This window comes from Echinops telfairi, unplaced genomic scaffold (assembly GCF_000313985.2).
Source record: "Echinops telfairi isolate 266 unplaced genomic scaffold, ASM31398v2 ScPeMD7_7469;HRSCAF=8507_0, whole genome shotgun sequence".
Taxonomy (NCBI): Eukaryota; Metazoa; Chordata; class Mammalia; order Afrosoricida; family Tenrecidae; genus Echinops; species Echinops telfairi.
The window spans coordinates 71911207-71923201 of NW_022111372.1; the positions used below are offsets into that span (position 1 = coordinate 71911207).

Sequence of the window (11995 nt, forward strand, 5' to 3'; positions counted from 1 at the left end):
GTGCAGTGTAGCAATGATGAAATACACAATTTTCCTCTAGTTCTTGAATGCTTCCTCCCCCCAACTATCATGATCTCAATTGTACTGTATATATCCGGCTGGCCCGGAGAATGTACACTGGCACAGATCGGAATTGGAAATGTAGAGAATCCAGGACAGAGAACCCCTCAGGACCAGTGGTGAGAGTGATGATACCAGGGGGTGGTGGTGGTGGTGGTGGAGGGAAGGTGAGGGAGAAAGGAGGAACAGATTACAAGGTCTACATATAACCTCCTCCCTGGGGGATGGACAGAGAAGTGGGTGAGGAGATAATGTCAGATGGTGTAAGATACGACAAAATAATAATTTATAAATTATCAAGGGTTCATGGGGGAGGGAGGGAGGGGAAAAATGAGCTGATACCAAGGGCTCAGGTATAAAGCAGGTGTTTTGAGAATGATGATGGCAATATGTACAAATATACTTGACACAATTGATGTATGTATGGATCATGATAAGAGTTGTATGAGCCCCTAATAAAATGATTTAAAAAAATAAATAGGGGAAATAATTTTTAACCATGAAAAGCAAATACAAATACTTGTTTCTGGTGTCTAGTTTTTTGAAGTTAGAATGTGTGGGAAATTCTGCATGCTACCTCTTTTATCCATAATATTATACCAATCCTTAGCTTTCATTATGATTGATTCTGTATCGGAAGGGTATTTAATGTATCTGTGTCCAGAAAGACTACTTTATTACATAGGAAGTAGTTATAGAAAGGTAGGTTGGGCCAGTTGTGCAAAGCATAGCATATCAGACTGAGAAATTTGGAACTTTTGAAGGCCTTAGAGAAGAAGAGTGTTGAAGCTGAAAGCAATTGGGTTGGAAATATTAGCCTTGGTAATGAAGTAAAGAGTGTGTAAGGATTGAAGGACTAAAAGGAGGACAGTACTTAGTTTACTATTGCCTACAGAGCAGATTAGGTTGGGGCAAACGGCCTGGAAAGGGTAGCTTGAAAGACATACTGAGTAAGACACAGCGGGACTTGGTGGTAAAGTCCAAAGATAAAAAGACCAGCTTTGAGTCAGAATGAATGGAAAGTGAAAGGAGTGTGGACTATCTTACTGAGGACAGAGGAAAGGAATTCAGTTTGTTCAGTTTGTGCTTGTTGAATATGAGTGTTTACGTGGAATATATCTTAGGCTTCATGAGACAGGTGCCAACAACATAGAATAAGAAACAGTATATGTTTTGGATATGTATATTTAGTGGTAACATACATTCCAAAGGATCTATTTGAAGCAACAAAATAGGTTGCATTAAACGCTCTGTTCACTGGGAAAAGTTAAAGAACATGGAAGGGGAGAAGGAAATCTGTGTTACAGAAGCCAAAGAATAAGAACATTTTGAAGATAATTGGCTCATGTGGTACATTTTTGTTGGCTCAAGTGTAAGGGATAAAACTAGGTCATGGAGGGTAAAGGGGGAAGTACATGGTTAGAAAATAGAGTCATTTGGGTATAGAAAGTTTGACACATTTGGTACTTAAGTGGAAAAAGTATTATACTAGATAGGGGAGGAATCAGGATAGTGATGCATATTTTAGTGGGGCAGTGACCTGCACATCCTTTGGAAGACCTAAGGATAGATAATAAATGCAGAATGATTGAAGATACAGGAGATGAGACTCTTTAGAACTTGGAAAGGTAAAATTTTAAGTCAAATGGAGGGGCAACCTTAGGGACAAGTGGGCTCAGTCTAGAATCAGAGAATGCAGGACTTGTTTTAACAACTAAATAAATTGAGATCAAGGGAAGGTACACGAAAGAAGTTAAAGCACACTCATGCGGTGGGGGGCGGTATTCATCTGTGAAGCAGAAGAATTCTTTAAACAACACATTGAGAGTGATTTTAACATGCTAAATTTTGCTATTGGACCCAGAACACAGTATCATAAATTGATTTAACTTACTACAGACTCTTTTTGTTAGAGTGCAATTAATTGGGAAACTAAATTAGAGTAAGTTTTTATTTTTCTGTCTCTCAATTTCTGCTACAGGTTATATCTTAAGTGTTGTGCTACTAACCTTGCCCAGGCAGCACCTGGTTCAGCTTTACCTATATTTTTTGACTGCCTTGCTCCTCTATGCTGGACATCAAATCTCCAGGTAAGAATGTCACCCTGTGTTTGGCAGAATTTAAAGTTTTTTATTTTTTCAATAAAGTACTTTTTATGAATAGTATTTGGAAGCTAAAGCTATTCTTTGGTAGATAGCCAAAGCAGTTTTTAAAATACGATGGATGATTTACAATGGAGAGTATACTGAAATTTGATTTAAAGACTGTCTTAATATGAAACAGGCCTTGAGGTTATGTTTACAATGATACATAAAGGCTTTCTTATATTGCCCAAGAAAAAGCAGTAGAAGAATCTGGACAATTACGGCCTTCACAGGTCATTTTAGGATTTCAATTATTGAAATTTGAGAGTTGGTATAGAACGCAACATCATCCACCACGCAGCATGGAGAGTTAATATAAATTATATGATAAGGTTAATTGTCTAATTAATTGTGTAGCTCAGCACTACTACCACTTCATCAATATTGCTTTAGGGGTATGGGGTACACCTAAATTTTAAGACTTGGGTTTACTAGTGAATATGAGCTTTTTTACTTTGGAATAGAATATTAACTATAAACAAACCCAAAATGATGCCATAAATATAATGGGATCTAATGTATTTGAGGCATAAAATTTCCTTTGCGGCTTAAATTTATTTATTTATATTTTTAAGTTGAAATGTATAGGCATAAAATATTGTTCCCACTTTCAAAAGAGTGGCTATTAACCTAGTAGATGTGACTAGACAAAATTATCTCAAGAGGTCTGCAGCAGATTTTTGTGTAGACTTGACATTCAGTCTTAGAAGTATCATTTTTTATATTAGTAGAATTGAATGCTTGGTTTTTAAATCACCTTTGTTTTGATTGTCATTGCTCAGTGTAAGCAATGAACAGTAGAATTTTAAAATGCTGTAATAATCACCTGAAAGTATACCATCCACAATTAGGCGTTATTAATCTGGTGTTTTCCCCGGTTTTTTATACCTCCTAGTTTCCAGCTTGTCAGCGAATATAAAGGAATCAATATACTTAATTATTAAATGGTCATGGGCTCTTGTCCTTTCTTGTTGAAGCAGAAGTTCCAACCACCTTTAATATTTCATACAGTTATTTCTGAAGGTCCCTAAGATATTTCTCAGATATTCAGCCATCTCAGTAATCTGTTTCTGCCTGGTTGATTTCTTCAGCTTAAAATGATGCTTTCAGGGTGGTGTGTCTTTCTCTTTCACATCTGATCTTTGCCCACATGTTTCCATGTATGTCAAGAGTTGGAAAATCTGGTGCTGTTCAAGTGGCACTGCATTTCTTAAAAATGCTCACAGGTGTGGAAATCAAGCTGTGTGCCACTCAGAAGTAACCTTCCTGATGTTAGGTACCGTACCACCCAGTCGATTCTGACACACAGTGGCCTTATGCACAACAGACAAAGCACTGACCAGCCCTGCACCCTCCACACCATTGTTCCTATGCCTGAGCCTGTTGTCGCAGCCATGGTTCCAATCCACTTTGTTGAGGGCCTCCCTCTCTTTCGCTGACCTCTTTCCTGATAGCGTCTCATGTCTTAGATTCCTGCCTGGAAACAATTTAAGCTTCTGTCTGTAGCATCTCTCTCCTTAAGACTTAGGCTAGTTGTCGAGGAACCACTGCTTATAAAGACAACACGATGTCCTTTCTCAGCCTTGACACTGCCAATTCCTGCGACTTTACTCAAACACCAGAGTATCAGCCTGCGGTAGAGACACTGTTTCATCTTCTTGAGTTTTCCAGAAGAATTTATGGAATATATTGCAGTTGTTGGAGTAAGGTTCTGGGGATGTCACCATTTTGATTTGTGAATGAGTGCCTGGGCACCTTAGAGGCATGCAGATAGGGTTTGGAGGGAAGTTTGGTTAGGTCCAAGTTTTCGGTTTCTTACTTGCTCTATAACTTCATATGTTAACAATTTCATAATTTATAAAATGATGGTAACATCCAATAGTGCTGTTTTTAATCTTCATTAAGTTAAGATATTTGCAAAACTTGAAGGACAGTTTCTAATATATAGGAAGTGCTTGGTGAATTAGTGTTAACTCACATTCTTAGGTCTTGTTTTTGTTATCTATGCAACAGTGATGTGAGCATTTTCCTGGCAAAGTAGTCTTCAAGCACCCTTGGCAGGTAACTTCTTTGAGATTATGAAGACAGTGGGCATATTAGGGAGTTGGTTTTGAATTCAAATCAACAGATTTCAAGATTATGATATATGTCAGTATTTCTTTCCTTAGTATAATTTGCAAAAGAGTTTACATCAGCAAAGGTTAGCAAAGATATACTATTTTGTGCTTATTTATAACGTCACATTTGATAAATACTGAGTTGCTAACATGTCATAAAATATTCTGGTTGAAACTTTTTCCTTTTTTTGAAAAAATTAAACCACAGTGGCTCAGACTTAATGGCAGCTTTATAAGCAAGTACCTTAAAAAATAACAGTATTATTAAGATATAATTCACATACTGTTCAATAATGAGTTGGCTTGGAATTGAGCAATCAAAACTGCATTTGATTTTAGGGTGTTTACACCCCACCCTCCCCCAAAGAAACCCTATACAGCAGTCATTACCATTTTCCTCTAGCTCTCCCTCCCATTCCTAAGCAGCCCCTGTCTACTTTCTATCTCTATCAATTTGTCTCTATTGGACATTTCATATAAATGGAATCAAACAAGTATGGTCTTTTGTTCCTGACCTTGTTCATTCAGCACATGTTTTCAAGATTCATCCATATGGTAGCATGTATTTTTATGACTGAATATTTCATTGTGTGTTTAGATCACATTTTGTTTATCCATTCTTCAGCTGATGGAATTTGGATTCTTTCTACTCTTTAGCTATGATGAATTATCCTGTTATGAATCTTTATGTAAGGTTTTTGTGTGTAGACATATGCTTTTATTTTTCATGGGTATCTACTTGGAAACAGAATTTTTAACTCATAAGGTAACTTTGTGTAACCTTTTGAGGAACCACCATCTGGTTTTCTAGCCCGCCTGCACTATTTTATTTTACATTTGTCAGCATTGTTACTGTTTCACATTTCATCACAAGTGTGTGGTACTTCCAATTTCTGTGTATGGGCAGCGGTATTCCTTACTTGCCTTTTTGATTATGGCCTTCTGAGTGGTTGTGTAGTGGTATTTCAGTGTGGTATTGATTGATATTTCTCTGGTGGCTAATGGGTTCCCACTTCTAATTGTGTGCGCATTGACCATTTTTAAACTTTTGGAGGAATGTCTTTTTAGATCCTTTGCCTCTTTTTTTTTTTTGTGCTGCTGCGGGCCTTTATTCAAGGGACATGCGGCACCCTCTAGTGTGGCAGGTGGCTGCGGCCAGTGGAGGGGCCTGGGGTCTGGACAGTCGAATTCTGTACTGGACTGTGGGCTGCAGCGGCTTGTTGGCCACATGGTGCCACACGTGCGACCAGAGCAAAGGCTCTGCTGAGGGCTGTCCAGCCGGGCAGCATGTACTCAGGTCCCTGCACAGGGCCAGGCAGAAGGCAGGCGGGGTGGGGGTGGGGGGGTGTAGTATGGCTGTGGTGACTGTCCCCCAGATACTCAGTGTCAAAGCTGGGAGGTAGGGGTGCCTTTGCCTCTTTTTAGAGTTGTTTTACTTTTTATTGTGGAAAATGTGTAATACATTCTAGTTGTAAGTATATATGACTTCAAATTTTTCTCTCCCATTTGGTGAATTTTATTTTCATTGTTTTTGATGCTATATCCTTTGTGGCTCACATGTTCACAAACTTAACTTCAGGAAAAAGAAAAAGAAACAAAACACTCAGACCCCTCCCCACCAGTAATTAAAAACATTTGTACTGTAGCCCATAATCCAGGAGAAAGTATCAGTAACTTTTTGCAGCTCCCCTGATGGCTCCAGGGCCCCCATTCGGTGTGGTATCACCCACTGTAGGAAACACTGTTCTAGATAAAGATCCTTCATGAAAACACACAGTCATCTGATTCATTTTTGCTCATGGCAACCATGTGTGTTCTTTTATAGTTATTCTTAAAATAGCTTTTCTTTTTAAAAATCATTTAACTTTTAATTTCTACTTTGGCAGTGCCTTCCTAGGATGGTTCTGTACAGGTAATTTCTTGTTTAGTTAGGCTATGCCCAAGAAATTAAACTTGATGGCCTAATAGGGAATAATTTCATGGGTAAAGTAAATAGTGCCATATGAGTTTATTCAGAAATACCTGAATATGGTGTCACACTGTCTTAAATGAATTAGGCTTTTAACATTTAAAGAAAAGGGAAGAATATTTTTGTGCAACTTTCCCTCTAATATAAAAAAGAGTTTAAGAGAACAACCTTCCAATGCCAAGCTTAATAATAGTCCATTTTTATGCTCTTTATCAGTGCCCTAAAAGTTAAATTTTATCAATGCAAAGGCTCTCTGGTTACTTAAAATTCAAATCTCATTTACCAAATACATCTACTTAACATTATGTCTCAGTAATCATATATAAAATTAATTACATTTATAAAGGAATTTGAGCTAAAACTTGTTTCAAAATAAGTTTGCAATCTCCTTAGAACACCCTCTGTAGGGTTCATAACATTGTGTTTTGAATTTGGTGAAACTTTACAGAGCAGACCATCAGTTTTACATTCAACAATTTATAGACCTTTTGTTTCATTTTATCCATAGTTGTGCCTTTTATCCATATTTGTCCCCTCCTTGAACACTCCTTATCCCACTTCCTCCTTGTTTCTGGTTTTTAATTCCTCCTCCTTGCTTAACACTCTGTGCTTTGTTCTTGGGTAAACACTACCCTTTTGATTTTAAAGGGTTGGTTATTCTAACAAAGGGGAGTTCAGTTCCAGACCTGCAAGGTGACTAAAAGACTGAAAATGGCAATTTTTAAAGTTTGCCCATCTATGAGATATTTTTAAAATTAATTTCTGGTTTTACCAGTAAATAATGAAGTTTAATTGGGAACAAAGTTGAGGAACATAGGGCAGAAGTCAGGATGAAGAAGAAACAAGTAAATTTAATGTAATATTAGCAGGTATTTCAGTAAGTTAATGAGAAGTATTGGGAGTTGGTGTCTTAACTGGCTTTTTATTGGGCATAAGATACTTAATAAACTCAAGGTGATAAGAAAATCCTATGAAATGGAATTTTGGCTGCCTTCTTTGCATCTAAAAACTCATGTAATACATTATGTCTCTTCAGTTTACAGAGGAAGGAAAATGCTATCCTTATGTAATTCCTTATGCTTAAATTCTTTGAGTATAAATAAAAGAAAATAAGTGCTAACAACATTCTTCTATAAGAATATAATGCTTTGGCTGCTTCCATCTGTCATTACTTGGAAGGTACCAAATATATTCTTATCCTTTATTTAGGGACTATGTTAGAAGTGAACTGGAGTCTGCCTATGAAGGACCAATGTATTTAGAACCTCTCTCCATGAATCGATTTACAACAGCCTTAATAGGTAAGTGTTATAAATTAGTTGTAAGTATAGGAACTGGTGTTTACCTAACAAAAAACCTAAAAATTAGTTATTTATGATGACTCTTCCCAATTGTAGCCGTTGTTAAATGTTATATTTTCTTATCCTCCCAACCCCATGTGGTTGTATCTTATTTTATGTATTTATAATTGTATTATATATACCCTATAGGAGCCACTGATTGATACAAATACAGCACTTGACAAAAAGGCTGACAGTTTAAACCTAGTGAATTTGTGTTCTGTTTTGCTTGTATTGCTGTATAGGAAAGCAAGCCTAGTGATCTACTTATAAAAGGTAACTTTAGGCTATAAAACACCAAACTCAATACCCTCTAGTCCAGTGGTTCTCATTCTTCCTAATGCCGCGACCCTTTCATATAGTTCCTCATGTTGTGGTGAGTGACCCCCCAACCATAAAAATATTTTTGTTGCTACTTCATAACTAATTTTGCTACTGTATCTGCATGAGGGTGGACCCACCTGGAGACAGAGGAGCAATGTCTGGGTTCCTAAGACCTTAGGAAAATATGGTCTTAGGCGACCCCTGTGAAAGATTCAGTCGACCCCCCAAAGGGCCTGCGACCCACAGGTTGAGAACCGCTGTTGTAGTCGATCCTGACTTACATGACCCTGTGCAGCAGTTCTCATCTGCACACGTGAGCTTACCCAATGAGTTATAACCCAGGGGACAACAACTAGCATGACCAAGATACATATTCTCGTAGTGGCCACTTCCTTCTTCCCCTTTCTTTTTATTTTTAAATTGAAAGGTCATTTTATTGGGGGCTCTTACAACTCATAACAATCCATACATAAGTTGTGTCAAGCATATTTGTACATATGTTGCCATCATTCTTTTTTAGATATTTACTTTCTATTGAGCCCTTTGTATCAGCACCGCCCCCCCTCATGACCCCTTGATAAATGATAAATTATTATTTTCTTATCTTACTCCGGCTGCCGTCTCCCTTCCCCCTTGGTTTCTGTTGCTTGTCCCCCTGGAGGGGAGGGTGTGTGTAGTCATGTGTTGAGCATTGTGACCTGTTGCCCCTTCCTCGTTTCCTCTCCCCACCTCCCCCCTACCCTACCCATCTGGTATAGCTATTCCCATTCCTGTTCCCGGTTTCAGTGTGTTATGAGCTCTTAGCTGTACCTGTGTACATGCTCCGGTCTAGTCAGTAGTGAGAGGCCCCTTTCATTCTTAAGGATATCTTAAAACTTGAGAAGATTAATTTTTAAATAAAGCCCATTACTACTTATAAGATTAAATTGAAATATGTAATGCCTGGCATTTATTTATTACTATTGAGATTGATAACTCTATAGTTAAATAAAAAGAAATTGCTAGAAGTTTCAATGATATGTGACAAGATGGAATAATCAGGTAGCAGAATGTTAAAAATAGAAATGTTGGCTAAGGTCCAAAGATCAGATAGCTACATTCCAAAGTGTCACTCTAGAGTTGCAAAAGAGGAAGTGAGAGGAAACCTGTTTTGTGACTCTTACAGTCACCCCAGAAGAAGATGCTGCACTTTTGTCTGCGTGTCCTCTTGTATGCAAGCCCTGAGCTGCATAAAGGGTGTGTGTTTAAATATAATTTTGAGATTGTATCCCCGATATTGTGACTCTTCAAAAAGTTTTAAATAATTAATAAAGGGTTACAGTGCATCATCAAAAAAAAAAAACTTGGTCTGGACAATCTAAAGCTCCGGTATCCAAATTGGCCACATGTTGGGCACTTGAAGTCAGGCTAGTCCAAATTTAGATGTGCTGTAAATGTAAAACACACTCCTGAATTTGAAAACAGCACCCAAAAGAAGGTAAAGTGTTTTATTAATAGTGCTTTATGTAGAATAAATGTCTATATGATAGTATTTGGGATATGCTCTTTTAAAAAAAAATGCTATGGGCTCCACATTCTACCAATTCTGACACCACCCGCTCTTCTCATGGGACTTAACTTTCCCTACACTTGACTTTTCTGCTGGGTTTGATAATTCATTGCAAAGGCCGCATAGGTTCACGGTTATAGGGTTTATTATGGAAGTTGACAAGTTACTGTTCTCAGGATATAGCTGGTTAGCCAGGATAGTTTCTTCTCTGCCATGTCCACAGGTAGACCTCTCTCTGGCTCTCAGCCTTTTGGCCTGACCTCTGCCCTACTTAGGCAATATTTCAAAGTTCTTTTAGGGCTGCCAATAAGTGCCCAAAGAGCATGCACTGCACTGCATAAACCTCAACTCATAGGCACTCAGCTACAACGCCATAGGTCAGCAAACCCATCTTCCCCAGTTAATTACCTGGAGCACCCCACTCCACAAGCCAGCCTCCTGTTCCAAGTAATCAGCTTGAGTTGCTCTTTGGGCTGGAAAGTTCTCTAGCTTGTGTTCTGGCTCCTGATTTCACTCCTTTTGTACCTCTCCCACTCCTTGTGCCCTGAATCAAGGAAGCTCATGCTGGGATCTTGGGGTACAAAAGATGCACTCTCAACAGCTGGTATTATGGGCTAAAGTAGAAGGCAAATATTTTGAGAGTGATGAGGGCAACAAATGTACATACGTGCTTGACACAATGGATGTATGTATGGATAGTGATAAGAATTATACGAGCCCCCAATAAAATGATTTTTTTTAAAAAGATGCACTCTCCTTGGCTCTTCTCTCTTGTGGTAGCAGGATTCCTTCTTTCCTACTTCTGAGAAGTAGGAAGACTTATTTGGGTATGGGATGGCAATCACTGTTAACCATGAGACTCATCTGATCCAAATAAAGAGCCACGTACTGGCTGGCTGCTATTTTGAATGTAGAGAGAGAATGCCGTATGGGATCTTCCGATGTCTTCTGGTCTGTGGAAGCAAAGGATGTGGTAGCCCTCTCGTCTAGGTGAAGGCCACTAGAATCTCTGTTTTTTTAGATCCTGTCCAATGGGGCCCCTTACAGGGATGAAAAGACCCAAACGGAGATTGAATTTCCCCATTCCTAGGAGCTAAGAAAAGAACCAGAAAATAATCAGAGAGAGATACATGACAACCATCAGGTGAGCAATCTACACTGATGGGAACAATCTCAGGAGAACCCATAAAAGGGAGAGAGGACCCACACCAAAAATCTCACTGCCACTGAATGTCTTCCAACTCATTCCAACCCTGTATAGGGTTTCTGAGGTGAAAGGAAGTCGGTTTTACATAGTCCAGGTTCAGTGAAGAGCCAGGCCAGATCTCCTTCCTCACTTTACTCCCCACGTGTCTCAGTCATTGATGAGTCAGGGCAGCAGAGGTAGAGTTGTGCTGAGAAGCCTACCTCCACATCTCCTACCCATAACCCTTAGCAGGTCTGAGCCAGAGAAAGAATGTGCTGAAGTGGAATTTCTTTTTTTTTTTTCCTCTTAGCAGTTTTATTGGCATATAATCCACACATCATACGATTCAGTAGTTTAATCACATCAAGAAGAGTTGTGTAATTATCCCTATAGTCAGTTTTAGAACATTTTCCTCATTCTTGTACCATCCATCTCCCTCCAACCTCCCTTGCCATGCCCCCAAAGAACCTTTAATCCAGTTACTCTCTCCATAGATTTACCTATCCTTCATTTCATAATACAGAAAAACATTTAAAAAAGGCAAAAACTAACAACAGTAACAAAACAGATAAAAGCCTCAATCAAAAAGCAACAAATATTAAAAGCCAGAACAAGTTCAAATGGATCATAAGTGTCATCAAATGATAGGATACTAAGTTTTAACCTAACTGCCTCTGAATAACAAAGTGGAATTTCTTGATATGGTTCTTTTAACTCCCACCATATGATTGGGTGGGACTATGCAAATAGAATGGGAAACACTATTAGAAGGAATTGGTTGGTTCGGGTTGCCATTCGTCTGTGTTTAAGAATGAGACACTCAGAGAGATTTCCCATTCCATTCAAGGAAGGAGGGCCTCAGTGGAGCCTGTGCTACATCCCTACCTGAAGTGGCAGAGGTTGTAGTGACCACGACACCAGAGACAAGGCAAAAAGACTGAGACAGAGGAGAGGAGCAACACGGAGACTGTGAAACAGTAGTGGGCGGGCTTCCTGGCCCATGGGACAAGGCAGAGACCAAGGGATAATCCAGAGAGAGACTTGGCTGTTGGCTGACAAGAGGCACTGTAGTGGACCAATAACTGTTTAGCTGACTCTGACTTGTGGTGGTTTGCTAGCTTCCTTAGTAAATTCCCATACTGTGGATTTTGTCTGACTTATGTGTAGACATTGCAACAAATTGCAGTTAACCCAGCAGAAAAGTGGAATGTCTGAATGTTTGATGTCAGAATAGGGTAAAGAAAGCTGGAGGTGCGGGCAGACATGTCTGATCTTGTGGCAGTAGGCCTTGGGCTGGTATGGAGAT

General features: G+C 38.9%; 1 protein-coding gene across 1 annotated transcript in view; it reads left to right on the forward strand.

Moving 5' to 3' along the window:
• The window catches only part of RNF145 (ring finger protein 145), a 75889-nt gene that overhangs the window by 26708 nt on the left and 37186 nt on the right, over positions 1-11995 (forward strand). The window contains exons 3-4 of the mRNA XM_004696759.3: positions 2042-2150; positions 7500-7591. Coding sequence (XP_004696816.1) covers positions 2042-2150; positions 7500-7591 — 201 coding nt within the window. The remainder of the gene's footprint in view (positions 1-2041; positions 2151-7499; positions 7592-11995) is intronic.